The sequence below is a fragment of the Penicillium cataractarum genome (genome assembly GCF_028827025.1).
Source record: "Penicillium cataractarum strain IBT 29864 chromosome Unknown utg000008l, whole genome shotgun sequence".
NCBI lineage: Eukaryota > Fungi > Ascomycota > Eurotiomycetes > Eurotiales > Aspergillaceae > Penicillium > Penicillium cataractarum.
In genome coordinates, this window is record NW_026622744.1 from 280,043 (window position 1) to 307,566 (window position 27,524).

Genomic DNA, 27,524 nt, shown 5'->3' on the forward strand with positions numbered 1-27,524 from the left:
CCTTCTTTTCCTCTTCCCATGCCTTTTGCGATCGTGCGACCGGAGCGCCGCGATCTCTCTCAATCTGTGATTCGCTTTGGACCTTTCATGCTTACCCAGTCTCGACCTTGAATCTTCTTACCAACAGGGTTCCCAATCGGGCTGATACTTTCGATGGTCGAATGATTTCTGTCTCCTAGTCCTCTTTCGATCGTTTGGTACCCTGCCACCCGGCAGGGTAGTGAGAAACAAGATGGTTCTGGACCAACAGATGCTCCACCTCAACCTCGAAGATCACCGGCCCGTTAATTTCGACATGGTCGTAACGCCCCCCGCCGAATCTGAGATCAGAACGCACGGCAAAGCCACAGGATCCCCTCTGCATGATCGCGAAACTAGCATAACGCCGTCCAATTCCAGCGCAGCCACGACCAATGACCCTATGAGTCGGATTTATCGTCACACCCCGACTCCGACAATCGTGCTCGATGGCTCTCTCCGTATCATCCAAGCGTCCGACAGCCACTTGGCCCTATTCAATTACAGACGCGAAGAACTACTGAGCACCAGCATCTACGACTTATCCCCGAATCTTGTTCCCGCACCGGATATCGCATCGTTGAGTGGCGCGCTGGGCGCTGCCATCACGACGCGCACGCCGCAAGTCATCCGTACCGTTCATGTCGCTAAGCAGAATACCGACTTTTCTCTCCGGGTGACACCGATCTTCGAAGACGATACCCTGATCTACGTACTGCTCGAAGCGCACTCCGTGGGAGCCGAACAGCCCAAAACGAAAATCAACGAACAAACGTACTTAAATGAGACCTACAAGATTCTCATCAACACCGTGAAAGACTATGCAATCTTCATGTTGGACACTCGGGGCCACATCGCCACGTGGAATGCCGGGGCTGCCATCTTGAAGGGCTACACCGCAGAGGAAATCATCGGAAAGCATTTCTCCATTTTTTACGGACAAGAAGATCGTCAGGCAAACAAACCGGCACGAGAGCTTGAAGTCTGTCTGCGGGACGGTAAAGTGGAAGATGAAGGATGGCGCTATCGGAAGGATGGGGGTCGCTTCTGGGCGAACGTGATGATTACCCCCATCTATCAGTTTGGTCGACATATTGGGTTTGTCAAGGTCACTCGCGATCTTACCGAACGCAGGGCCGCGGAAGCTCGGCTAATTGAAGCATTCGAAGAGTCGTCAAAACTCAAGACTGAATTCTTGGCCAATATGTCGCACGAGTTGCGCACCCCCATGAACGGAATGTTGCTGGCCCTGACGATGTTGATGAGAACGCCGTTGACGAATGATCAACAAGAGTATGCGTCCATCCTGGAAGATTCAACCACGATGCTGCTGCAGGTCATCAACGACGTACTCGACTATTCTAAATTGTCATCCGGGTCTTTCTCTCTCAACACGGACGTGTTGAACATCCCCAATATCGTCAACGCGGTCATTCGAAACTGCCAACCCTCTCTGAAACCGGGTGTGGTTCTGGAAAGCATCATTGCCCCGGATTTTCCCAAACATATCAGAGGCGACCCACTACGTTTCCGACAGGTCTTGCAAAACTTGCTGGGCAACGCCGTCAAATTCACCGAGAAAGGTTACGTTCATGTGAAAGCGTCATGTTCGATTGATCCAGATGATTCTCAGTCGTATATTGTCTCTGTTCAAGTTGAAGACACTGGTATTGGTGTACCCGAGGTTGCAGTCAACACGCTTTTCACACCCTTCACGCGATTTGCAGACTCCGCAACACGTCGCTACCAGGGGACGGGGTTGGGACTTTCCATCTGCAAGAGTCTGGCAGAATTGATGGATGGTGCCGTCGGATTTCATGCCAACCCAGAACGATCTGGTAGTGTGTTTTGGATCTCGGCCAAGATGGGCCGCATCGACCGGTCAGCCATCAGAATCCCCAAAAGCGTCAAGCCATCAGCTCAGGGATCAACAACTGTGGATACCTCCACCCTACTGCGGAAGGTGGCCGCGCAGAAACAGATTTTGTTGGTTGAAGACAACAAGGTCAATCAGACTATCATGCTCAAGCTTCTGGCGACTCTCGGTTTTGAGAGAGTGGATGCCGCCTGGGACGGTGCAGAGGCTGTTCGAATGGTCAAGCAAAAGCCGCTGGCGTATCATTTGATTTTGATGGATATCAATATGCCGGTGATGGATGGCCTGATGGCGACCGAAAAAATTCGACAGATGAGAGTGGATGTCCCTATCATTGCGTTGACAGGGAATGCGCTGAAGGGTGACGCTGAGACTTACCTGGCTAAAGGAATGAACGATTATATCGCTAAGCCTTTGCATCGGCAGCAGTTGGTGGACATTCTGTGGAAATGGTGCGGATCTGAAAGTCTCGGCACTTGATTCACGATTATCCAAATATTCTCAAATGATTTCAAACCCAAATGCTTGTTGATCAGAGACCGGGTCTTCGGTCGCATCCCCATCGCGAGCCCAATGCGATAAATCGAGCTCTGCTACCCTGCGCTACCCCGCCTGCAGTGTCTTTGAGAGCCAATCGCACGAGACATTGTGTGAGCTTCTTCTTTCCGTCTACAACAAAGCCTTGCACGCTGCATCATGCATGACACTGTGATTCGTACTGCGTTGGGCGCTGGTCCCCCTCTTTGTCCCGAAAGTGGAAGCGGCGAATTTCGAAAAAGCGCAAACAACCTTCTATGGAGCATCGTCTTCAATCGGAACTCACGTGTGTTCAAGAGGCCTGTGATTCTCCGGCATGATTTGACCGGAAAGCCTAGATTAGGATCAACCAGGATCAACAAGGCCAACTCTCGGCAGGGGGAGGAGAGATGGATGATTTGGAGGCTCTCCTGAGCACTATGAGTTGTGTGAACAAAATTGCAGGGAACAGGTTCTCCACAGAAGCCATTGCTGACGGTCCCTGATGATGGGCAATGGGCTAGCTTTGTGGTTTCTTGGCTGTTTTTGGCTTTCTATTTGCGTTAGGGTGTACACTACGGAGGACCCTGGCGCCACCGGTGCTTATCATTGTATCCCCTGGTACCCTTTGCCAAGCCCCGAAGGAGGTTATTCTCTCCTCGCATTTGCCTGTCGCATAAAGCGGCCGATATGCGGATATAGTGGTTACTTAGCCAGTATTACAAAGCATCTAGATTTTCAAAATCTGCTCGTTTGAGCCAATATAAATCATCTTTCAGCCTTTCTATCGAGACGACACCTTCCTTCCGGGATGGAGTGGCATGAATGTCGTGACGCGGGGAAAGTGGAGCTTAGCTCGAAGTGCCGAGCCAAGTTTGGAGTTTCTCTGGAGTCTCTACGGAGCATAGTTACTATATCGGGCTAAGAAAGTGTTGTATCCAGCAGTAGTTGCTACCATTATCAGTTAGTACGAGTAGTAGGAAGCCGACGGAGCACATGCGCCTCGGTAGATCTCAAGGGTCCCAGTGCAACCACTCGTCATCTGCCTCAAGCTCAACCCGCCAATCCTTCTGTGCATGGAAAGTCAAATCAAAAGGAGATAAGGGATCGTCCTACATCCCCTCAGCCGAATATCCCCGCTCTTCCCGGGGCAGTACTTTAGGCTCTCCCCCTTTCCCCTGGTGCCTGTCGATATGTCCCACTGCGGGATGGCCCATAAACTTGAAAGTGCCATGTAAGAAATTCTTAGATAAACAGGGGCAAACGTGGCTCAGGGTATATCAGGATCAACAGACTAAGTGTTGTCATTGGCCTAACCAGAAGGATTCCGAACCCTGCGGATGAGGATGGGAGAAGTGAGTTGCCTAATGCAGCCCAAGTGGCCCCCACTTGGAGCCGTTGATGTGGAGAGTCCGCCAGGTCAGGGAAACCTTGTTGCATTCATAACCAATGATCTTCATTCGAGCATCAAATATTCGGAGCTGTGGCTCGTGGGCAATGGAGAACTCCGCTCAATGCTGTAGGACAGAGTAGTTTGTTGGTTCTCCACTACTACTTCAAATGATTCCAACTTATTGGTCAGGATGTTGAGGATGATGAGTAAATACAACAATAATACCAATCTCAGAAAAAGACAATGACTGTACGACATGATTTTGTTCGTCAATCCTTCCCCCGAGGTGAAGATTTCGTCTTGGGTTTATGGAGCCTGACTGAACCGGAGACAATATGGCAGTTTTGTGTCCATGGCCAGGGTTTATTTTCAGTAGTGCGTGATTGTTAACGACTTTCCCCTTTTAGTGATTTCAATCTTGGCTTTACATGGGGCAAGCTTCTGAGGTTGTATTCTACTTGGTGCTTATCTTGGAACAGCGATTTAGTGGGGAACTTGCTAGTCCCTGCCAATCGTCATGTCGCACGACAAAGGTGCCATACGACTGTACAGCAAAATGCAGCCCCCAAAGTCAGAATAGAAGAAGAATTGAAAGAAGACTAGAGGAGGCGAAAGAAGAATCATCACATGGCTTTTCGTAGACTCTCATCGGAGTAGATAGAAACCGATTAAAGGAACTGATTTTGTCTTTTGCGCACAGCCTCGTGGTCATGGCGATTTCGCACAAATAGACCACGCAGAAGAGACGGAGACCTGATGCTATTTGCCTCGCCCAGAAATCTGCCTGGTTTATTCCCGTTCGTAAGGTCCAAGCATCACAGATCGACCGCTGGTCTTGCTCAGCTGGGGAGGTATCCCAAAAAAGCTAATCCATAAGCCCCAGATGCTCCAAACTAAATGCCCCGTTCGAGACCCGCTTACCACGACGATCGTCGTTCCACACATTAAGTGGGAATCCCCGGTCATGGCATGCTTAGCTTGTGCGCTTAGTGGCCGTGTGAGGCTATTCATTGGATGTAAGTCGTGCTTGGGGCCCGTTGGTTCACCGCAGAATAGGGTCCTTCCCCTCTCAGGAACAGGGAGAAAGGGTATCGGGAACACTAACAAGAAGAGTAGTGAGCAGAGGATCACGAGTGAAAGGTTATTGGAGAGAGGTATATAGGTCTACACCCCGGGTCCAGAATCATGAATTCTTTGTTTTCCAACCTCCATTGTATATGGAGTGAGTGACTTGACTCCGGACTCTCTCCTGCTATTGTGCTCTCCCTTGCGACGATGAAGTCATCCATGCTGCTGCTCCTTGGAGCTGTGGCTGCCGTCATGGCCATGCCTGCCCCTCATGATTACGAAGTTCACGAACGTCGGGACTATATCCCCAATTCTTGGATCCAGAGCAAGAAGCTAGACGGTTCAACCACACTCCCCGTTCGAATTGGGCTGACGCAGTCCAACCTGGACCGTGGGCATGATCTTCTCATGGAAATGTACGATGCAATACACCCACTCTTTATAATATGCGTGGAGCTTTCACTGACTGCATTGATATTCAAGCTCCAACCCATCTTCGAGCAGCTACGGAAGACATATGACGGAAGCTGAGGTGCATGACTTCTTCGCACCCACACAGGATACGGTCGACAGCGTGCGATCATGGCTGGAATCATCTGGCATTGCAGTAGACCGTATAAGCCACTCGGCCAATAAACAGTGGTTGCAGTTCGACGCCAATGCTGATGAGCTGGAGAATCTGCTCCATGCGGAGTATTATCTCTACTCGCATGCCGAGACTGGTCGATCCCACATTGCCTGCCGCGAGTATGCTCAACAACATGTGGACTGGAGTAGAGAATCTCTGCTAACTTGAACTCTTCACCAGGTATCATCTGCCTCGCTCGGTACGGGAGCACATCGACTTCATCACTCCTGGCATCACACTCCGAGAGGTGACGGGTGTCTCCCAGGCTGACAAGCGTGAGCTTAACAAGCGTCGCATCAATGGCACACCAGCAAGTATTTTGCCCATCGCACAGACTCTCTTGGAGGAACTGCTCGGTGGATTGGGTCTTTTGGATCTCTGTGACTTGGCTGTGACTCCTGACTGCATTCAGAGTAAGTAATTCCCATGGCATATCCTTCTTGGATCAAGAAGTTCATCTACTTACTGTCAATGATAGAGATGTACAACATTCCCAAGGGGACATCAGCGACCCCAGGCAACGAGCTGGCTATTTTTGAAAGCATTGCAGATGTCTATGCCCAGGAGGATCTTGATCTGTTCTTCAGTACCTTCTCAAGGTATGTATCTGTGTTTCTTTGAATGCAATAGAAGTAAAACTGACCCTCCTTGCAGAAGCATCCCAACTGGCACCCACCCCAAGCTACAGGGTGTGGACGGTGGCGCGGCCCCTACTTCCGTTGCCTCTGCTGGACCTGAATCGGACTTGGACTTCCAGATCTCTTATCCGATTATCTGGCCCCAGAACTCCATTCTCTTCCAGTCTGATGACATGGTCTACGAGAACAACTACACCTTCCAGGGATTCCTCAACACATTCTTGGATTCTATCGACGGCTCGTACTGTAGCGAGGTATCCCCTCTGGACCCGCCATACCCAGACCCCCAGGCAGGCGGCTACAAGGGTCCCCTGCAATGCGGTGTCTACAACAAGCCAACCGTTCTGTCGGTCTCCTACGGTGAGGCTGAGGCTGATCTGCCTATTGCCTACCAGCGTCGCCAATGCAGCGAGTTCATGAAGCTGGGCATGCAGGGTATGTCCGTTGTGGTGGCTTCTGGTGATTCTGGCGTGGCTGGTCGCGGTGGTGATCCCACTCCTAGCAACTGCTTGGGCGAGGATGGCAAGGTGTTTGCCCCGGATTTCCCTGCTTCGTGCCCCTACTTGACTGCCGTGGGTGCCACCGTTATCCCCACGGGTGCTTCGGCCGATTCGCACCAGGAAGTCGCTGTGACTCGCTTCCCCTCCGGCGGCGGTTTCAGCAACATCTACGAGCGACCCGACTACCAGTCGCAAGCCGTGGCCGACTACTTCTCCAAGGCGGACCCCAACTATCCCTACTACGAGAGTGTCAACAACAACAGCTTCGGCGCGAATGGAGGCATTTACAACCGTATTGGCCGTGGCTACCCCGATGTCTCGGCTATCGGCGATAACGTGGTCATTTACAACAAGCTGATCCCCACTTCTATTGGTGGCACCTCGGCATCGGCTCCGGTATTCGCGGCGATTCTGACTCGGATTAACGAGGAGCGACTGGCTGCCGGCAAGCCGACCGTGGGATTCGTGAACCCGGTGCTTTATGCCCACCCGGAGGCCTTTTACGATGTGACCCAAGGTACCAATGCTGGCTGCGGCACGAATGGATTCAGTGCTGCAGAGGGTTGGGATCCAGTCACGGGCATGGGAACTCCTAACTACCCAGCTTTGTTGAAGGTCTTTATGAATCAGTAGAGATGGAAGGACTCAGTGAGGTCCCATGCTGATCGTATGATTAGGCCCAGTAGCTGGAATTGTATATGAAATAGTCCAGCTTAATGCATTACCCTTTTGAAATACTTTGCAAATATATACTGAAACCAATGGGATGCAGATATAGTAGGATTTAAGGAATTAGAAGAGGGAGAGAGGACCGGGTGCTGCAGAACTGGAAATTCACATGCCCGGATCCTCGCTAGGAGAACAACATATACAGAGGTAAGTGGTCCAGAGGCCGCGTCCCGAGTCCGACCCGTGCGAATGTGTTAGGTGATTGCGAGACTTGTATCGGACAGGTTCATGCGTATACATAGTACGAAAAGCAGGGGTGGCAAGATCCAACCGGAGCATATGCGAGAGTCGGAGCGATCGAGCCGACCAGACCGGCGATACTCCGAGAGGGGCCAGCCCCGAGTACCCCGAGGGGCCGAATATCCTACAACAGTACGGAGTAGTTTTTACGGAGTACATGAAAAAGAAGTAACAATTAGTGCTTACAAACCGGTATGGAGTGCTGTGAAACGTATAAAGCCAATAAGAAGGGTTTGATGCATTGTCGCCCAAACTTGAAGATGCCCCTCGCTAGACCAAATCGGGTGCCCGAATTGCCTCGACGAGAAGATCTCCAGTCTGTCCCCAAGGTACGTGAATACAAGCTATAATTACTATTACTACAGTTAAAGTCTCGACCATGGAACAATTCAAGGCTAACCTGCCCAACTGCGACTAGTGGGGGTCGGTAAAAATGAGGACAAGAGGACATGAACCCACGGATAAAACACGGATAATTAAATAACTATGACATCACGAATTACTCAGCAGATGTGGGGGAGGATTGAGGGGTTTTGGGGGTTCGAATTGGAGAGAAGGTCCAGCCCGATTGTTCGACGAAGTGTATAATCAAAGCCAATAGACATTCTTGATGACCTATAGCCTTGAAATCAAGGAAATTACCCCCTCTCAAGAGTAAATCGAGGTCTACATAAACACAGAATTGACATACGAGCCTCCAACAAGGAAAGTACCCTGAGAGCGCGACGGCAAAGTCTCGAGAGTCGGTGGAGTCTGCTCCGAAGGTCGACGTGGGATGAACCCCGCCGGAGAAAGAAGTCCACGTTGCGCGGGTCTGGCGCCAGATTTTCGGGATGCTGTCATTGAAGGTTTGTTATTGCAGTGGAAACAATTGTTAGCGAACAGGAGCAAGACGTATTTAAGAGGCGCGTCCCCGCCATAACCTACATTCTTCTATTTAACTCAACTTCCTACTACCCAATTTCTCCTCCCATCACCCTCTACAAATATCTCCAGTAATCCACCATGTCTCTCGGCAAGAAGGTCACTCTCAACACCGGTGCTCAGATCCCGTACGTGTTTTAGCATGATGATTGCGTGTCCCTAGGGCTTCAATGGCCTTCATAACCTCGAGTTTTGCAACTAACGCGCTATACAGCCAGCTGGGCTTTGGTACCTGGCAGTCCGCCCCCGGTCAGGTCGGCGAGGCCGTCTACGAGGCCCTGAAGGCCGGTTACCGCCACCTGGTAGGCTCCATGAACCATTGAGTGCAGAAGATGAATGCTAATGATCGCTAGGATCTCGCCACTATGTACGAATAAACCCGTTCCATTCCCGCTAGAATGCATAATCGCCCAAATGTCTTCGCCATTATACAAATACAAAGTACTAATATGCGATGTCGCAATTTAGCTACCAGAACCAGCGTGAGGTCGCCGCCGGTATCAAGCGCGCTTTCCAGGATGTCCCCGGTCTGAAGCGTGAGGACCTCTTCATTGTGAGTATTCTCATCTAGGAGTGTTAGCATTTTCAATTAAATATGCTTTTCTAACTTGCTATTCTCTCTATTCCAGACCTCCAAGCTGTGGAACAGGTACTTGATCACAATCCAGGCGGATACCTAAGATTGAAAAGGATTCTAATTGCATACAGCCAGCACCGCCCCGAGGTTGTCGAGGCCTCCCTGGATGCCTGCCTTGCTGAGCTTGAGCTCGAGTACCTGGATGTATGTCATCTATCAGACAGGAGGTCATAACTCACCCTCTAGCGGAGAACGATTACTGACAATATCTAGCTCTACCTGGTCCACTGGCCCGTCGCCTTCCAGAAGGGCGAGTCTTACTTCCCCCTCGTTGAGGGCAGCACTGTTGAGGGTGGTGATGTGATCATTGACGATGGTGTTTCCATCGTTGACACCTGGAAGGGTGAGTTGACTCTAATTTGGACTAGTCTGGTAGATGTTTTTGACTAACCTTTGTGGTATCTCACTATAGCCATGACCCAGCTTCCCAAGACCAAGGCCCGCGCCGTCGGTGTCTCCAACCACACTATCCCCCACCTCGAGGCTATCATCAACGGCACTGGTGTTGTCCCCGCTGCCAACCAGATCGAGCGTCACCCCGTTCTGCAGAGCAACGACCTGATTGAGTACTGCCAGAAGAAGGGCATCCACGTTACTGCCTACTCCGTACGTTATAACCCACTGGGTTGTGCATTCGAATCGTCAAAATGCTAATCCTCATATCATCAGGCCTTCGGTAACAACATGCTCAACATCCCTCTCCTCATCACCCGCCCCGAGGTCAAGGAGGTCGCCGAGGCCGTTGCCAAGCGTACCGGCCAGGAGGTCACCCCTGCTCACGTTATCCTCGCCTGGTCCCAGGTCGGCGGTCACAGTGTCATCCCCAAGTCTGTGACCCCGTCGCGCATTCGCGACAACTTCAAGGAGGTCGAGCTCACCGCCGAGGAGGTCGAGAAGGTCAGCGCTCTGGGCAATGACCGCAAGCGTTACAACACTCCTTACACTGCCAGTATGTACCCTTCTTCCCTTTATAGTAGTGATGCGAATGGATTACTAACTTATTGACTTTACAGACAAGCCTCGTTGGAACATCAACATCTTCGGCGAGCCCGAGGAGGCTCCTGCTGGCCACAAGGTCATTGTTTAAATTTTTGGCTATCATTATATCCCCCAAAACGAATGAATGAGAAATGTAATTTCACGTATCAGTGATGTTCTGTATATGTCTGCTCAGTAGATATTTACATCATATAGATTTTGGCTAAGTGAGTTAATTTGCCCGCGGACGGCAGGGTCTATCCGTGATAATCCTGGGATATGACACTCATTGATGGCTCGAACTTCTCTCTTTCACGCCTCCGAGTGAATTGGTCTTTGATGTGAACTGAGAACCGGACCCGCATCTAATTCGTGGTATTCACGAACGGGAGTCGAGGTTGTCGGCACTTCGTAGATTGACCGGCCATCCAGCTGCGCGGCCGGAGGGCCAACGGGCTTCCTTGGGACAGGAGGCTTCAAACTCGGCAACGGCGTCAAATTATCATGGGAACTGGGTTGCTTCTCATCTGAATCTACCGTTGAAGGCGAGAGCCAAGCCATCGGTGGAATGTTACGATTTTTCCGATTCCGGCGCCCCCGTAGGAAGTACCATAGGAAAAAGAGTATCAGCAGTACTCCCACGATGACGCCGACGGCAATGCCAGCTTTAGCAGCAGGGCTAAGCGAGGAACTGTTTGAGCCTGAGGCTACACATGAGTAGCTCCCACGATATACACCTTGAGACTGGAGAGTGTTCAGGGCACTGCAGGACATCGACTTTGAGCCTTGAGTGGTTGTTTCGCCCTGAACTTCTTCAAGTGACGGTAGTGAGACGCTAAGATTGAATCGTCAGGTCCATACTTGCACCACTAACAACATGCTTGGAGCTTACCTGGTGAACGACCCGGTCAGTTTCAATTGACCCTCAACCTTTTCCAGGTTCGCCAAGCTGAGAGTCTTTAATTTGGAGTTGCCCGTGATAGTAATTCCAGAGGCAACGTCGGATAAGGCGCTCATTGTCAAATTGGTCAAGGATCCCAGATTGTCCAACGTCAACGCACCCTTGATTGTGTCAAGATCAGGCATGATCAGACCGGTTAGTCCTGAAACACCTTCTACGGTGAAAGATCCCTTGATCTCCTCAACATTGTTGAACGTGAGCGTCCCACCAGCAGATGACGCGATGGTGACGCTACCATCGACAGTGTCGCAGTTGGCCAGGTTGTTGGCATCGCTTTGACTGGAGATGGTGACACTGTTTGAGCCTGAATCTATGGGTCAGCAGAGTGGTTCGAGTGTATAGAATAGATTTATGTGAGTTTGGCTCCCATACAGTTGTTCGAGTCGGCGATTACCAACTGCCACAGCGTGGCAAAGATTGCCAGGAGGTGAATCAGCATCTGCGCAACTGAGAATTTTCAGAGGCAAGTCCGTATTTCGTTCCCTCAGGCAACAGCATGCGGGATATCGTTGTTATATTAGATAGCACTGAGGCGGAGTCGATCTGTTCCAAGATTGCATGGACGGCACTAAAGCTCGGCCATTGCGACCCACTATAGCTGTTAAACACCAAGCCGGAGGAGTTGTTGTTACTGATGCGAGGCTGGGAATGCTATCATTGGGTGGCGTCCGGGGTTTTCTGCACGAAAAAAAAACACTGCCGCACTCCACAAGTGCACTCCTCGATCGGCCTTGTTTGCCGTGTTGGGCCATGTAGTGATCGCATTTTCCCGAGCTAGAGAAAAATTGGAGGGATTTATCGGTCGGGGCTTCTCGTTTCGAAATCGGTTGTTCTTTTTCGCTCAGAATATGTCAGCTCTTGAATGAAATTGACCAAAGTGGAACATATCAATCGTTCGGCACACGCCTGGTCCCGGGATAGACCAAGTTCTATTTTTGCAACCGATTGGCAGGCAGCAGAATTGGACACTCCACTATTGCGGCCAAGCGACATGCGGGGAGCCCCGGGCAAGCAAGGAAGAGCCGACATTGGTCCGACACGTGGACGACCTTGGCGACAAGGGATAAGACATTATTCAGTTGAATAGAAGAAGACTTTCAAGTGAGCAGGTTGAAGGATCAAAACAAAAGTGAAGCTCAACATTTGGAGACAAGACCCTTGCTGAGTCAGCAAATGCGGGGAAATCCCCAACTTCAACTTTCATTTTCTTTTGTTCAAACTTCAACGTCAACTCGGACGAGTCAAGGAGCTCCAGGCGAAGGTGTGGGGATGAGAATTTTACAACTTGATCAAAAAGTCCAACAATTGCTCCCATGAGGATATGAGGACATGAAATGAGAGTGGGCAAAGGCTGTGAACGGTGTCGGTATCGTCACATCCGCTGTGTGATTCCCCCGGGGGCCTCGTCCTGTGCGCCCTGCGAGCGCCAGGGACGAGTGTGTCAACTCGATCCTCCTTTCCACTTCAAAACCGTTCGTCATGTTTATCAGAAGAGCAGTGGTACATCTGCACGATTCGACCTAGATTGGGATGAGGATCAAGTCTGGGTGGATACATCTCAGCCTAGTAAGTTCTGTACAGAGCGATTTGAACGTAATATCCGTACAGAAATGCCGAGGCTGACTTCTATGCCTTCAGTGACGTTTGTACTTGAAGCCTGTAATGATGTCGAGGGTGAAGCCGAAGGGGAACATTCTGTTCCAGATAACCCGACCGTGACCGCGATGAAACCATTATCACCAGACTCCCCTTGGGAACCCCACCGTGACGGGGTTCCAGATATCCTCGACGTGGGGATTAGTACTCCGGGATCAGGAAAATTGCATTCCAATGAACTTTCCCCTCAGCAGCAGATATATAGAAGCTGCGCCATCTCCCCTCCTACGATTGACGGGCCGCCTGCCCTATCACACCGAGAAGCGTCTCTGATGCGTAATTTCATTCAGCGGATTGCCCCGTGGGTAAGCTGTTACATTCGTCTGTCTAAAGTATAACCTTGCTCTGACATATGTCCTTGACTAGGCAGACATTTGCGACCCCCAGTGCCATTTTAGCACGGATGTTCCCCGTCGGGCATTACAGGTCCCCATGCTACTTAAAGCAGTGATGGCTCTCGCAGCTCGGCATGACGCAATTCTCAATAACCAGAGCGACTGGGAGGCCTCAGAATATCACGGCCAATGCCTGGAGCTGCTTATCCCGGCGTTAGACCGGCCTGAGCAGACCTATGACGAGAATCTGCTGGTCACAGTAGTGCTGTTACGGATATATGAAGAACTGGAAAACAGCACCGACCCGCAATTCCACCTCTTAGGATCCAATCGTCTGATAAACCTGATGTCTCGCTCTGCATCCTCGGGTGGACTAGCAGAGGCTGTCAGCTGGCAATTTCTGCGACAGGCCATCTACGCATCGGTAGTTCAGTATCACCCGTTGCAGCTGGACTTGCAAAACTATGAACGATCATCAATGTTCCAACGCACTGACGATGCTGCATTTGCAAACATGGTGATTTTCCACTGTGCGGATATTCTCCGAATTTGCCGTACTGTGCCCCAGGAGCCCGTGGATGAAGATGCACGACTCCGAGTGGCCCACGCGGTTGATGAGTGGCACCGCGCAAAACCAACAACCTGGCAGCCACTTCGATATCAACCCGCGGATGTGACTGTGAATCGGCCATTTCCTGAAATATGGATGATGTCGGCCCCAGCGGGTTTGTGCCCCTTGCAACTATCCCCCCGCCACGGCCTTGATTACTCACAGCGCTTCTAGTTGTTGGGATGCAGTATTACCACGCTGCCTGTATATTCCTAACTTTCTCCGAGGGATGTTCACGACCCATGAGTGATTACCAAATGGCTCGCTCGCGACGGGTGTCAGAAGTATGAGTCGACTCACATCATCACCATCATCGCTGTTCTGGCCGTATGACTGACATGTTGATAGCGAACCATTTCCAGCCATATCGTGAGTGTCATTGGATTGTCTCAGTCAAATGAAAGTGTCCATAATGCCTATTTCATGGCATGCCATCTGCTTCATCGATGTTGGTCTTCCCTTTCCCTGCAAATCCGATTCTGGGCTAATTCCGTGTCCAGTTGGCTATTGTCTGAAGCATTGGACGGAGCAGCAAGGTTCATTGAAATTTCTTTCCCGCGTGGAGGAAGTCCTGGGCTGGCGCACCTCGTGGATCAAGCGAGAGTTGGAGCGCCAGTGGGCCGAACTTGGCCAAGTAGATAGCCCTGATAGTTGAAGAAACTCGGTGGCATTTCATCGCGACTGTGCATCTCGACCGGGATTTATATAGCCGTTTCGATTTCTGGGCGTGAAATAACAGAAGCAATATTGATATTTTTCCCACTCCATGATGCCGTGATCAAGCGGAATACCTTCTGGCATCCCTTGCACAGTATCTTGGAGATTCCACAAAATTCCTAGCTCATGTAAGGTGGCGATAAATCATTGAGAGGCTATAGCCACCATTCCTGGTTTCTGCGATAATCAGTCGGTTTTATTCTGCAACTCCGAAAGCCCGGGTTTATCATACATCTCCGATAGCCTTGTGTGTCATCCAATGCGTGACGATCTGGGTGCCCTAGTACCCTTCCGGAAGTTATCTTGGGTGGATTGCTAATCAATCCAACCAATCATGGAAAGCTCTATCGTTTCTAGTAAATGCTCAGACTAAATGTATACTACATGCCAATATTTATTGAACCCCGCTCTTGGACCCTGTTGTGCATTAGATAGGATGCTGATTCGAGTGATGCCGCCACCACTCGCCATGATTGGATCTCTTGTGCAGCGCGGGAGAGCTTCCAGTCAACCCGAAGCATTAATACAGTCACCGTGCTCCATCTAGCCTCAGCAGTCGATTATCCAAACAAACTCGTATAAAGAGCCTCTCCGCATTCTTTCTTTGTATCCCATTTTTTCAATTTCCTTCATCCATCAATCCTTCTATCTCTTGCCTTTCTCTCGCCCACTTAACCCAGGCCACTCAACAATCAATCTCTCAACACCACCACGATGAGTCTGCCGTCTCACTACAAACGGGCCGCCTTCAAAGAGGCCGGTGGCTCCCTGACCATTGAAGAAGTCGAGTTGACCATGCCGAATGCTGGCGAGGTGTTGGTGAAGGTGGAAGCATGCGGAGTTTGTTTCTCCGACACGGTTTCACAGGCTCATGGCCTAGGTGGAAAATTGTATGTTTCTCCCGTCTCCCATTAGCTCATTGACGGAGGGCCTTTGGAATGGAAATGGCTGACTCTCTATAAAATACAGTCCAATTGTACCGGGCCATGAAATTATTGGACACGTGGTGGCGACAGGTGACGGTGTCTCGGACTGGAAGGTTGGCGATCGTATCGGTGGAGGATGGCACGGCGGCCATGACGGTATCTCACCCCCAATCCTCTAAATTCTCCGAGGTTTGGAGAGCAATGACTGATTTGGTTTCCACCAGGAACTTGTCCCTCCTGTCGCCAGGGCCATTTCCAAATGTGCGACAATCAGAGCATCAACGGAGTAACCCAAAACGGCGGATGTAAGCCATCAGAAATGATCTTCCCATTTCCACGGTGAAAATACCTGACTCTCTAGATGCTCAATACTGTATTCTCCGTGGCGAGGCTGGAGTCAGAATTCCCACGCATGTCTCAGCTGCCGAGTATGCGCCGATTCTCTGCGCCGGCGTGACCGTCTTCAACTCAATGCGCCAAATGGGTGTCAAACCTGGATCTACTGTTGCCGTTCAGGGCCTTGGAGGTCTCGGCCATCTCGCCATTCAATATGCAAATCGCTTCGGCTTCCGGGTGGTAGCCATTTCTCGCGATGATCAGAAGGAGAAATTTGTAAGAGACCTCGGTGCCCACGAATACATCAACACAAGCAAGGAAGATGTCGGAACCGCTCTGCAGAAATTGGGAGGTGCTTCTTTGATTGTAGCTACTGCGCCCAATGCCCGGGCTATTTCCCCTCTATTGAAGGGCCTTAGACCTTTGGGCAAACTCCTAATTCTTGCCAGTAAGTATCTTGATCACTCACGGCCAATCAAAATCCAGTTGCTGACTATGTCTAGTTCCGGGTGAGATCCCTCTCGATTCAGGGCTTATGGTGGGTCTTTCCTCTCTTTCTATACCCCAGTTTTGATTCCACCAAGGTCCCTAACATCCCATTATTTATAGGTCACCCGAGGTCTTTCCGTCCATGGATGGCCGAGTGGGCATGCTCTTGATTCTGAGGAAACCATTCGCTTCACAGAATTGGAGGACATCAAGTGTATGATTCAGACATTCCCTCTTGATCAAGCTAATGAAGCATTTGGTAAGTTGAGATTCCGAGGGGTATCTCTGACCGGCGTCTCTGACAAATCAATAGATGCAATGATTTCGGGCTCCGTTCGATTCCGCGCGGTGATTACAATGGAGTAAGAGCCATTGGCAAACTTCCATTACGGAGAGAGACCTACCACAGCTGAAAGAATATCGCAAGTGTCCAGAAAAGTATGATCCTATCGGGGGCACGCAATTGCCGATCATTACCTAGCCCGGTTGGCAGTAAGGGTTCAATAAGTAGCGCTCAATCAAACCTAAGATGCAACGAAATTGCAATACCAGAACCTTAAAATCTCGGCTAGTTAAGAATAAAATTGAATTCAAATGATCACTTTGTTGTCACTAGCAATAATAATTTCTTCTCGTTAACATAGACCGTTCTTGTCAGGTTTCCAATATCTGGCCTAGAAATGCATAGATAGTCCTCCTCCACTCACCCCCACCATTCCAACTGAAAGTTATTGAATTCTTGGTCGTTTAAGCAGGCACTATTCCAATGCTGCCCTTGATTACGAACGTGAACTAGGACCCATATATATGTTGTTATCTTCTGTCAAACCTGTTCCTTGGAGAAGAACCATATAGCACGTAAGACTTGAAATCATATAAGAAGGTAGATGCGATCTTATCGTACAACTAATTGGACATTGTGAATTTGAGTCAACATTGAAAGTGTCTGAAAGACGACTAGAACGACCGAGGGATGGTTATATAGTACCTAAATGTCAGAAGCTGATCGGGTGTTACATCTGACATAGTTCCTCGACACTCCATCTTTCTTCAGAAACCACGTTTCTTTTGAGAGGAATACCTAGCTTCCATTGATCCGGAAAGTAACGAATCGCTCTACACCCCGATCAAGACTATCCTGCTGTCAATGCCCCCACGCCGGACCTTTTTGTCGCGAATGGCTTTTGATTCAAGAATTAGCTAAAATCCCGGACAAAAGGAAGTAAGTCCAATTGGAATTTGAGCAGCACGCAGTAAATAAGGATAGAATAGGGTGTACCTACTATTTGTCGCTCTTCTCTCGGGGTATCTCTTCGCGAGCGATCTCTCTTCTCCGCGATCTTGGGGTGAAACCAGCGCAAATCCCGTCATTACCCCGCAATCGTCTAGAAGAATTGGCAAAACGGAACATGCTAAGCTATTCTGTTGGTGGAAATTATTTTTTTTACGAGAATTCTGAAATGCCGTGAACATATTCGTCAACTTTCGAAAGCCGAGAAGATGAAGCATAAATATCCTCAAAGTTGACGGCTTGAAGCCACCTCAAATCGAAAGAAAACATTACATGTCGAAAAGAAAGGATGATCGGTCTTCTGCCACTTTTTATAAACCTTCTCCCAGTGCAAGCACTGCCTGCCTCGCCACCAAAAATGCCCCCTTACTTTGTCTTGGCTGGCGACAGCACAACGGCTACCCAGTCGTCTAATGGAGGAGGCTGGGGAGATGGGTTTCTGAACACTACGCTGTTCAACGGGGCATCGGGTCACAACTATGGGCATAACGGTGCAACAACAGTCAGCTTTCGAGCTGGTGGTGACTGGGACAACGTACTTGCGAGGGTCCGAAACGTTAGCCACGAGTACCAGCCATTCGTCACTATACAGTTCGGTCATAATGACCAAAAGGCGGCCGCAAACATCTCGCTTTCCGAATACACCGAGAATCTACAAAGATTCGTGACAGAAGCTGTCCATGCAGGGGCAACCCCTATTCTCGTGACACCATTGTCAAGGCGCAATTATGACAACTCAACAGGACAGCCGGTGATCAAGCAGGACCTCGCGAATCAAACAGCGGCGACCATCACTGCCGCACACAACACTGGCGCCTCGTTTATTAATCTCAACAAAGCCAGCACTGACTACCTGAATGCTATTGGGCCGACCGATGCCTATACCTATAACTTGGTTTCTACCGATTACACTCATCTGAATGTCGAGGGTAGCATCGTTTTCGGTGGAATTGTTGCCGAGTTGATCCAGCGTGATTTCCCCGAGCTGGAAGGACATGGCTTCGTTCGGGTGGATAAGACCTTGAGAAAGGATGTTGAGCAGGGTATTTACTACTGGCCTTGAAGCGAACGGAATTGATGCACGTGGAATCTTTGATCAGCATCTGGCTGTTACTATATCCAAGCGTGTGAATCTTGTATTTGGATAATGTACGCAAATCAAAAATCGAAACATTTCCAAAGGAAGAAAATGGAGATCAAGGGCATTAAGAATAGTGTCAGTAGACCCTGCATAATTCTTTTATCGAGACTATTCAAAGATAGAATCAGAAAAGTAGAAAGACCTGTACAATGAACTGCATAATCGGATTATACGCAATCTTTGCAATGTCCGAGAAGCCATCACACCTCATGAGAAGGTCACATGGTTGATACCAATGGCAGATGGAACATTCAAAATGGAGGCCACACTCATCTTTTATGAGCTTACCAAGAAGATTAGCCGATCGTACATATCGTTGACTGTGGGACCTTCGCGGAAGGTAGAAATCCGAGCCATTGAAAATTCCAAGGCAATACCCCGAGGATATAGCACGTACTCGTACTTCCGAGGTCTAATGGCTCCTATTTGATGTCTGCTTTGTGTATAACCCTCTTAATTGAAATTCAGAAAAGGCTACGATTAAGCAATGCACATGATATTGGAGAGTTCGGGTGGCTGGCCGATCATCACCAGTACCCAAGTGGAGGCAGTTGATTGGGACCCGCCCCAGCAGCTAAGTAAATCGTCGGCGATAACAAATTACTAATGAGCAACAACGATCGATATAGGCTGTATGAAGTTTTAAACAATGCCGAGTTTTCAAATTATTATTCACTACACCCCGGCCATTCCATTTTAGGGAGCAGCTCGGCTGTACTCAAAATGCGGGGTCGAGAGCTGCATAATTCTTTGTGCCTCGGACCTTTCGGTAACCACAACGCGCAGGAGTGATTTGCTACTTATACCAACCCTGACCAGAAAATTCTGAACAAATACCCTGACCATTGATTTCCACAATGACCTCGCAAACATCTTCGAACAATGCCTACGTTCTTGGGGTTGGGCTGACTCAGTTCCTCAAACCTCGGCGGACCAGGGAATACCCCGAGCTCGGGTATGAAGCTGCCGTGAAAGCTTTGATAGACGCCAAAATCAATTACGATGAAGTGCAACAGGTGATCGCATGCTATTGCTATGGAGATACAACCAGGTATGACTTGAATCATATCTCGTGGCCCTCGGAGCGCATGGTTCATTACTGATGCATTTTCTGCATATCTAGTGGTCAGAGAATCGTCTACAACCTAGGAATGACAGGATGCCCCGTCTTGAACTTGAATCAAGCCTGTGCAACTGGCAGTACAGGTCTGCATACAGCTCGTCGGCTCATCCAAGGCGGACTTATTGACTGCGCCCTGGTCATCGGTTTTGAGCAGATGCGACCTGGCTCAATCAAAAGTGTCTGGGATGATCGACCTAGCCCATTAGGCCCTTCTACGAAACTTATGGAGGATACCTTTGGAAAGCACGATGCCCCTCGAAATGCGCAATACTTTGGAAATGCCGGCCAGGAATATATGCAGAAGTCAGTACAATGTCCAGGATCCCTTCAGGATATTCCATCCAACCCTTGCTAACTTTGGACTAGATATGGGGCCAAGGCCGAAGACTTTGCAGAGATTGCGCGCATATCACACGAACACTCCCAGAGGAATCCCTACGCTCAATTCCAGCAAGCTTACACCTTGGATGAAGTGCTCAACTCTACCCCGGTCTATGGCCCTCTCACAAAGCTCCAATGCTCCCCTACTAGTGATGGTGCCGCCGCGGCTGTCATCGTGTCGCAGCGTTTCCTAGACGCACGGCCATCTCTGAGATCACAGGCTATCTTGATAGCTGGCCAGGCACTCCTGACCGATGGACCAGAGGTGTACTCTGGAAGCGCTATCGACCTCGTTGGATTCAACATGTCACGGGATGCAGCGAAGTTGGCTCTGAAAGAGGCCGGGGTGCAAATTAAGGACATCAAAGTGTGCGAGCTCCACGACTGCTTCTCAACGAACGAGCTTCTGCTGCTAGATGCGCTTGGATTCTCTGAGCCTGGAAAGGCTCACGAGATGGTTCGTCGTGGTGATATCACATACGGTGGACGTGGGCCTGTGATTAACCCCTCCGGTGGGTTGATTTCTAAGGGACATCCCCTTGGGGCTACTGGAGTTGCTCAATGCGCGGAACTGACGTGGCAGCTCCGTGGTTGGGCAAATAACCGTCTGGTTCCCAACACTGATGTTGCTCTACAACATAATTTGGGATTAGGAGGAGCCGTGGTGGTGACTGTCTACAAACGTGCAGATGGCCAGGTGAATCACGCCGTGTCAAACGAAGAGGTGAAGCGGATCTCGGGATTGGGATACAATCCTGCGGTGGAAGCCCATTATATCAGTCCTCAAGACGGTGAAAGCGTCAGGAGCAAGACCAAGCGTCATGACTATCCGCTTCGGGAGATCAAGGCAAAGCTGGCGGCTCGGATGTAGAGAAATAAGGGAAAACAAGGAGTGATGGAAGGTGCCTCATTTCCGGGGCGGTCCATCCGTCTACTAGAGTTTAGTGTTATAGGACTGCTGAATATATGGCGTAGACTTATGAGAGTGGCATTGAATATAACATCGATTACTAAATCTCAGTCCAGGAAAACGCCAGGTGTTACTGGATTTTGAAATGTTGTATTAGGAGTCGAAGTCATCAATTTTCCCTTTAGCATTCTTTGAGCGCGAATCGATTGACTTGTGATCATGAATGCAGTCTTTGGACAATCTAGATGCCATTTGAGAAGATAAAGAAGTGGAATAATAGGTATCCAAATCTTGCCATATCGCGAATGGTATCGCAACGCAATTTGGATTCGAGAAGATCCCTCAGGCTTTTTGGGCTGTGCCTCAGAACCCTTTGCTCTTCGCTCAGACGTGCTGTCCGCATCTTGAGCAATGGCCCTTTCCAGGACGGAAACGCCGGGAATACTGCTCTCTGAAGAATGGTTCTGATACTTTTAGAAGCCTTTTGACTTGTTCGAAATATCCCGCTCGAGCTTGTCCTGTAGGCTCGCTTAGGAAAGGCTCCCCGGAACAGAGACTCCAATATGACTCGATAATTCACGGCTGAGACCAGCATGGGACTCGAAATATTCAGCCTGGATGTCGAATGCATTGTTGTAACCCAAAGTGGGTGATGGGAGTGATAGATTAGGGTAATCGAGCACCGGAATCGATAAAAACACTGATCAAGGCTTTTCGTCACCCTTTGTGTCATCTGTATGTAGGTGCATAGAATGAAGCTTTTGCTTGGCATCATCCAGCTTCTCATGGAAATTTTTGACCTTGCGCTTGGCTGTAGTGTACCCTTCGATTCCCGCCAAAATTGCATATGACTTGGTCATCGATACTCGCGACAAGTCAACACCTCGCTCTTGGAGCGAGTGATGGAAGGCACGGAAGTTGGCAAGGTGCGGGCGATAGTGACCACTGCTGATGTTAGGCTTTGGAGGTATCTGTGTGAGCTACAAGCTTACCTTAAAGGTGCTAGACCTCGGATCTGTCCATCTTTGGTTTTAATCAGGCCCGCTGCAGAGATTCTGCCTCCTCGTAAAAATGAACTGTGTTGGAATGCCCCTGGCTCCTTGATTCCAATGTAGATGCGAAACGATGTATCTGCAACCTTAAAGTAGGGTAGGTTAGAAAGTAATCTGAAAATCTGCGGAGCCTTCTTAGAAACTCACAAATATCCACATCCCATCCTTGATGGATAAACTTCCAGCGAAATGGTCGTAGACAACTGCGGGCCGGATGCGGGAAAATTTGTTGACAGCCTTACCAAGTTCATAGTCCTCACGGGTTGATGGACTTGAATCTTTGGTCTCTTCGTTGACGGGAGAAATAGGCGAAGATGATTCTCGTGATGTACTTTGGTCAAATACCGGAGCGGAGGCTGGGTCCTGGGTACGACGACCCCCACTTCGAGGAACATTCTCATCCACACGAACTACTCCATTAATGCTGTCCTTGTAGCGCTCGTTATCAGTGTCTACCAATTCATTGTTCTTAGCCCACCTCAAGAGACCCGTGTCATCGACGTTGACCAGATAGTTGAATCGCTCTTCCGGGGATAGATAACGGACTTGGTCTTTCTCAAGTTGCTCACGTGTGCACTGTGGAAGCTCAATCTCCTTGCCCTCGCCGTAGTCCAGCCAGTAAAAGAAGTTCTCATTGGAGGGAGAGTTCTTCCAAGCAGCATGGTAAGTACGGAGATGACTCCCATGGCGGTGTTTCGAATCGACCATTTCCAGAAAGTATTCAAGGCCCATCGTCTTTGAAGGACACGTGGGAGTTTGAAGGCTCTGAAGATCATCGGGATGGTTATGACCCTCCTGGTCAACTGAAGGCCCCCCGTCTGCGCTAGCCTGTATTGCAACGCTGACAGCTCGTTGCCATTTCTTGCGCGCAGGGCTGATATTGTGGGCAGGATCGGCCTCGTTTTCGATATCATCATCATCAGTCTGTTCTTGGTGAGGGGGTTTGAGAGTCTAAATGTGTCGTCGATATCAGCTAGTGATATATTCTAGTAGAACCTGCAACAGAGAATTTTCTCACATTCAGCCACCGAGTGGAGGCGGACAGACCACATCCTTCAAGTTCTCGACGAGTTCGGTAGCCACGATATACTCTCTAATATCATTTGGTGTCAGTCATGTTCAGAGAAGATAACTTCATTTGGTTATTCCCAAGTTCGTACCTGAATGGTGCACGCTGCTTGTTCCTCCGGATCTGAAAGGGGCATGACGTCAGTCCAAGCTCCCCGTTGCGCGCTGGGAGAGCTTTGTGGTCGTATGCGTGGGTGGGAGATGGTAATTGTCGTCATTATTGGCATATGAGAAGTATGAGATAACTCTCCCTTGGGCAGAAAAGTATAATCTGCGTTAAGTAGCGCTTTTGGCAGTGAGCGACTCGCTCTCGCCTTCCTTGTTTTTATTTTGGGCCGATAAGATTGATGATAAGCGATAAGATAAGCGATAAGGCTGATGAGCCTCTTGCCTTATTGCCTGGTGCTTCAGGCGACAAAATCCCCCAATGCGCTTGACTAGCTCCTCTTTGCCCCCAAGGTTGTTGTCTGGACTAGAGGACCTTGGGGAATATCAGGTGAATCCGGTATAAGAACAAGAGCTCCGAATCCTTAAATTTCCTTACATTATGGGATTCCTGCGAGGTCGAAATAGTCGCTCTATGCTCAACCCACTTTCTCGAATCCCGAATGTTGACTAGCTACAACCTTGTCTTCCAGAGAAATGAAGCCCTGGAACATGATGATGTGATTCCATAAGTCAACTGACAACTCACCTAAATCCTAGCTCTGCGGTATGTGATTCATGTTCATATCTATGGTGGATCATGCCCCTTCCTCACTCGACTATCTTGCGGCGTCTCCCTGATAGGCAAGAAAAGAGTCGCTCCATCTACTTCTACATAGACGGAGCCATCCCGTCTAACTATTCAACATCCGTGTGAGTCTCGCACGCCATTGCGGGGAGGGAAATCTGGATCACACTTGCGATGAGTCGATGGCTATCAATTGGAGAATTTCCCCACCTTCCAATGTGCGGATATAACTCTGTCATCCAATGGAATGTGGCATCCGCGGATGTGGTTACCACTTTTAGTCGCGCCCCGCAACCTATCTCGGATACCTTCCTGCTGCGCCCGGAGACAAAATGACAAACCCTATTCATGAGTTTCGAGGGACCCACGAAATGTAAGGAATCGCGGCTTCATCGGTAGAGTGCCCGGGCTGACCCGGGACGCCCTTCCGGGTCCGATCTCCCCTCGTGAGGGGGAACCAGTGGAGCCATGAGGGGGCATCCCTATCGACTATATGGCCGTCATGACTTCTTTATATAAGTTGATATGTCTAATACAGTGGACAAGAACAACAATTAAAACCATCTTGTGTTCGTGGATACTTCTTGTCTTCAGAAATTCTTCTCAGCTACACACATCCAACCACAATGGCCCCCTCTATCCACCCTTTCATCGATAACGGCATCGCTCGGGGCGACCCGAACTTTGCAGGTGGTTCTCTGCACTGCCACTGCCCATCCAACCAAGTCGTCGTCGCATTGAAGAGCAACGTCGCCCACAACCACGCCTGTGGCTGCAGCAAGTGCTGGAAGCCTAGCGGCGCCTTGTTCTCCATTGTCGGCGTCATCCCTCGTGAGAACCTCAGTGTCCAGGCCAACGAGTCGAAGCTCGCCATTGTCGACTCTTCTGCGGTCATCCAGCGCTATGCCTGCCGTGATTGCGGTGTCCACCTGTTTGGTCGCATCGAGAAGGACCACCCCTTCCGCGGACTGGACTTTGTTCACGCGGAGTTGTCTGACCAGAAGGGTTGGCAAGAGCCCCAGTTCGCCGGCTTCGTCTCCTCGATCATTGAGCAGGGCTTCAACCCCAAGGGTATGGATGAGGTTCGTGCCAAGTTCAAGTCCGCTGGGCTCGAGAGCTACGATGCCCTGTCACCACCCTTGATGGACCTGATTGCGACTTTCACTGCTCAAAAGGCCGGTGTGAAGTTTGCCAACCTTTGAATGACCCTTTTAAAAATCCAATGTGTTAGTACTCGGTTTTTGTGATGGGCATTGACGCCTGCAAAATTGGTCGTCGGAAAGGGACTGTATTTAGCGTTTGCACATAGAAAAATTTCGATTTTTGGAGACTTTGACTTTAGCCATCTGTAGTCTCAGACCAAACACAATTCAATAAGACAAGAAATTTCGTAGTTTGTAGAGATTCCTTCCATCAAAGCCTTACTTCCAAGGCAAAGCGAGTACTAGAGGCGTGAGTGCCAGCCCAACCAGGACCTACACAATGACATTGTCGCGCTCAGCCTGCTCCACCATCTTGACCAGTGCCTCGGCAACGCCGTAAGAAAATGCATACCCACCGCCTCCAAAGCCATACGCCGAAAGTAGGGTTCGTGATCCTTGCACCTCAGAGTCTAGCCGGAACCCTCCTTTTCGAGAGGGGCGAATACCGATGATATGACTGATGGCGCTTTCAGGAGGATTGGCGGGGACGATATCAGGAGCCAATCGATGTGCGCGGGCGATTTCGTCTCGAGCAATCTCGAGATCAACATCGGGGGACCTGAGACAGGATGAAGAAAGTTAGGATATAGCCAGAGGAATGGATCTCGGGCCATTTGTTGACGGTGCTTGCTTACAAGTTATCTTGCTGCTTGACGCCACCCAATACTACACCCCCAGAGTGTGGCCGGGGAATGACATAGGTATACTCTTGACCATTGCGAAAGTACATGGTCAGGCATCGATCGGTTCTAAGGAAGACGTTTTGGCCCCGTTCAGGGAAACACCGATCGTCCAGAACATCCGCAAGAGTTTTACTGCCTAGCCCGCTGGCGTTGATGAAGATTCGAGAATCAGGGAACATGTCGTACAACTCGTGCAGCGAGTCGACTTTGCGGCGGATGAAATGACCGCCTAGCATTTGAATCTGCCTCTTGAGGTAAGGCATGTGTCGAGTGGGGTCGGTAACAAGCGTCTCATATGCCCAGGCACAGGCAAATTCAGATGGGTATTGCTCTGGGGATAAGTTCCGGAACTGGATACACGATAGGGTCAGTGGCTGAACGTTTTAGGGGATAACGTCTTTTAAGAGCAGCTGATGTTAGTAAGGAGACTGACCTTGGACACCACGGTCTTTCCCCAGAGTGCAGAATTCGGAATCGGTTCTTGTTCAAGGTACTCTCGAGCATCAACTACACTGACTCCCGATTCTGGCTCCCGGGCCATCTGGAGCAGGATACGATGGGTGACAGCCTGAATATAGCGCTGGTCGGGGGTGATACCCCCTGCTGCATGCCAGGCAGCACCTGCCCATGCAGAGGCGTAATGAATATCTTGATCCCCAGGTAGGAACTCAGCGACAAGGTTGACCTCAAAGCCCTTGAGCAGCAACTGGCGAGCGGCGGCACATCCGATGATGCCGGCGCCCAGGATAATGATCGGGCGCTGGGCAAAAGGCACCGGAATATCGTTGGTAGAATGGTCACATTCACCCATGATGACGAGATGGACCGTCTGTTAAACTCAACACTTGAGAACAAAAAAAACTCGATGGTGTTCAAGGGCTGGATAGTTGTACTGCTGTACTTGAAGCGATAGGTCGGTCCATGTGCTTTCCCAGTGGAATTGCCCTAGGAAAAGGAGGACAGATTGTTGCTATAAGCTGTTGCGTCTGCGTTGGAATACCCTAGGACTCTGGTATTGAGCCAATGGATCCTTCGAAAGAATATGCCGAGTGTTTCAAATATGTCGAGTATGTCAGTAGGCCTTTGATGCTCTATGGGCAGGGATGGTGATGTCGTGCTGCATTCTGAGAGTCTGGCAATTGCTCCATTAAATTGGAGTTTGAGGAATCCAAAGTACGTATCCTTATCTGAGAAATTTAATTTAATTAAGATAAAAAGGCGCTCCGAACCGCCCAAGCGGAGTCTCTTGATGAATTCTGATGCCAAGCGTGGCGGGTCAACCCGCCCAGAGAACTCGTCAGTTGAGTTGGAAACGATCGTCTTTTCTGCTTTTCTCCTCCTTTCTCTCACTCTCATTTGTCTTCTCTCCCCATCAGCCCCTCCCCCCCCCTGCAGTTCAAGAGTCCACTTCCATCAAACCCCGATTCATCGATTCATCCACTGTTTCTGAGGATCTTCTCAGGCTAAGAGAGTCGCAATAACCCGACTGCGATCGGCCATCATCCGTCACTCCCGCCCCCAACCTTTTGGGCTCCTTTGGCTGGCGGTACGTGCGGGACATCCCCATTCGATCGGCTTCACGCGTCGGATCCGCCGTTTGAGGTTTGAGATCTGGGCCCCCCTCATTGATTCCCAATTCTCGATGCGGTCGACTACTGGCAGTCGAGCGTCGTGATTGGGGTATGGGCCATTGTTTGATCTGGCCAAACCCGCCGCCAACTCGGACACGCTTGGTCTAAGCCCGGATTCTACCGGAATCCACGAC

General features: G+C 49.9%; 11 protein-coding genes across 11 annotated transcripts; 8 read left to right on the top strand and 3 right to left on the bottom strand.

Annotated features, from left to right (window-relative positions):
* Nucleotides 1-232: 232 nt before the first annotated feature.
* On the top strand, nt 233-2,374 carry fos-1 (sensor histidine kinase/response regulator Fos-1/TcsA; the record flags this gene model as incomplete). The annotated part of the gene is made up of 1 exon (XM_056702131.1): nt 233-2,374. The coding sequence occupies one exon, from the start codon at nt 233-235 to the stop codon at nt 2,372-2,374; it is 2,142 nt and encodes a 713-aa protein (XP_056551131.1).
* Nucleotides 2,375-5,078: 2,704 nt separating this feature from the next.
* N7496_009218 (S53 family peptidase) lies at nt 5,079-7,270 on the top strand (the record flags this gene model as incomplete). Its single annotated transcript, XM_056702132.1, has 5 exons — nt 5,079-5,287; nt 5,355-5,618; nt 5,680-5,912; nt 5,978-6,098; nt 6,154-7,270. The coding sequence occupies 5 exons, from the start codon at nt 5,079-5,081 to the stop codon at nt 7,268-7,270; spliced, it is 1,944 nt and encodes a 647-aa protein (XP_056551132.1).
* Nucleotides 7,271-8,611: 1,341 nt separating this feature from the next.
* akr1 (putative aldehyde reductase (AKR1)) lies at nt 8,612-10,254 on the top strand (the record flags this gene model as incomplete). The annotated part of the gene is made up of 10 exons (XM_056702133.1): nt 8,612-8,658; nt 8,745-8,832; nt 8,884-8,897; nt 8,999-9,083; nt 9,160-9,179; nt 9,239-9,311; nt 9,381-9,510; nt 9,580-9,773; nt 9,837-10,116; nt 10,181-10,254. The coding sequence occupies 10 exons, from the start codon at nt 8,612-8,614 to the stop codon at nt 10,252-10,254; spliced, it is 1,005 nt and encodes a 334-aa protein (XP_056551133.1).
* Nucleotides 10,255-10,457: 203 nt separating this feature from the next.
* Nucleotides 10,458-11,545, bottom strand: N7496_009220 (uncharacterized protein; the record flags this gene model as incomplete). Its single annotated transcript, XM_056702134.1, has 3 exons — nt 10,458-10,980; nt 11,038-11,410; nt 11,479-11,545. 3 exons carry the CDS (start codon nt 11,543-11,545, stop codon nt 10,458-10,460), a joined length of 963 nt encoding a protein of 320 aa, XP_056551134.1.
* Nucleotides 11,546-12,440: 895 nt separating this feature from the next.
* Nucleotides 12,441-14,362, top strand: N7496_009221 (Zn(II)2Cys6 transcription factor; the record flags this gene model as incomplete). Its single annotated transcript, XM_056702135.1, has 5 exons — nt 12,441-13,094; nt 13,150-13,822; nt 13,882-13,991; nt 14,056-14,155; nt 14,208-14,362. The coding sequence occupies 5 exons, from the start codon at nt 12,441-12,443 to the stop codon at nt 14,360-14,362; spliced, it is 1,692 nt and encodes a 563-aa protein (XP_056551135.1).
* A 776-nt stretch (nt 14,363-15,138) lies between these two features.
* Nucleotides 15,139-16,541, top strand: N7496_009222 (alcohol dehydrogenase; the record flags this gene model as incomplete). The annotated part of the gene is made up of 7 exons (XM_056702136.1): nt 15,139-15,314; nt 15,394-15,506; nt 15,575-15,655; nt 15,712-16,134; nt 16,190-16,224; nt 16,296-16,434; nt 16,489-16,541. 7 exons carry the CDS (start codon nt 15,139-15,141, stop codon nt 16,539-16,541), a joined length of 1,020 nt encoding a protein of 339 aa, XP_056551136.1.
* A 1,283-nt stretch (nt 16,542-17,824) lies between these two features.
* On the top strand, nt 17,825-18,529 carry N7496_009223 (rhamnogalacturonan acetylesterase; the record flags this gene model as incomplete). The annotated part of the gene is made up of 1 exon (XM_056702137.1): nt 17,825-18,529. One exon carries the CDS (start codon nt 17,825-17,827, stop codon nt 18,527-18,529), a length of 705 nt encoding a protein of 234 aa, XP_056551137.1.
* A 935-nt stretch (nt 18,530-19,464) lies between these two features.
* N7496_009224 (3-Oxoacyl- synthase III) lies at nt 19,465-20,982 on the top strand (the record flags this gene model as incomplete). Its single annotated transcript, XM_056702138.1, has 3 exons — nt 19,465-19,658; nt 19,731-20,033; nt 20,097-20,982. The coding sequence occupies 3 exons, from the start codon at nt 19,465-19,467 to the stop codon at nt 20,980-20,982; spliced, it is 1,383 nt and encodes a 460-aa protein (XP_056551138.1).
* A 743-nt stretch (nt 20,983-21,725) lies between these two features.
* On the bottom strand, nt 21,726-23,278 carry N7496_009225 (IQ calmodulin-binding motif protein; the record flags this gene model as incomplete). The annotated part of the gene is made up of 5 exons (XM_056702139.1): nt 21,726-21,969; nt 22,014-22,159; nt 22,221-23,024; nt 23,092-23,166; nt 23,234-23,278. The coding sequence occupies 5 exons, from the start codon at nt 23,276-23,278 to the stop codon at nt 21,726-21,728; spliced, it is 1,314 nt and encodes a 437-aa protein (XP_056551139.1).
* A 1,222-nt stretch (nt 23,279-24,500) lies between these two features.
* On the top strand, nt 24,501-25,076 carry N7496_009226 (S-(hydroxymethyl)glutathione synthase; the record flags this gene model as incomplete). The annotated part of the gene is made up of 1 exon (XM_056702140.1): nt 24,501-25,076. One exon carries the CDS (start codon nt 24,501-24,503, stop codon nt 25,074-25,076), a length of 576 nt encoding a protein of 191 aa, XP_056551140.1.
* A 273-nt stretch (nt 25,077-25,349) lies between these two features.
* N7496_009227 (FAD-dependent oxidoreductase) lies at nt 25,350-26,570 on the bottom strand (the record flags this gene model as incomplete). Its single annotated transcript, XM_056702141.1, has 3 exons — nt 25,350-25,635; nt 25,712-26,109; nt 26,193-26,570. The coding sequence occupies 3 exons, from the start codon at nt 26,568-26,570 to the stop codon at nt 25,350-25,352; spliced, it is 1,062 nt and encodes a 353-aa protein (XP_056551141.1).
* Between the last annotated feature and the right edge of the window lie 954 nt (nt 26,571-27,524).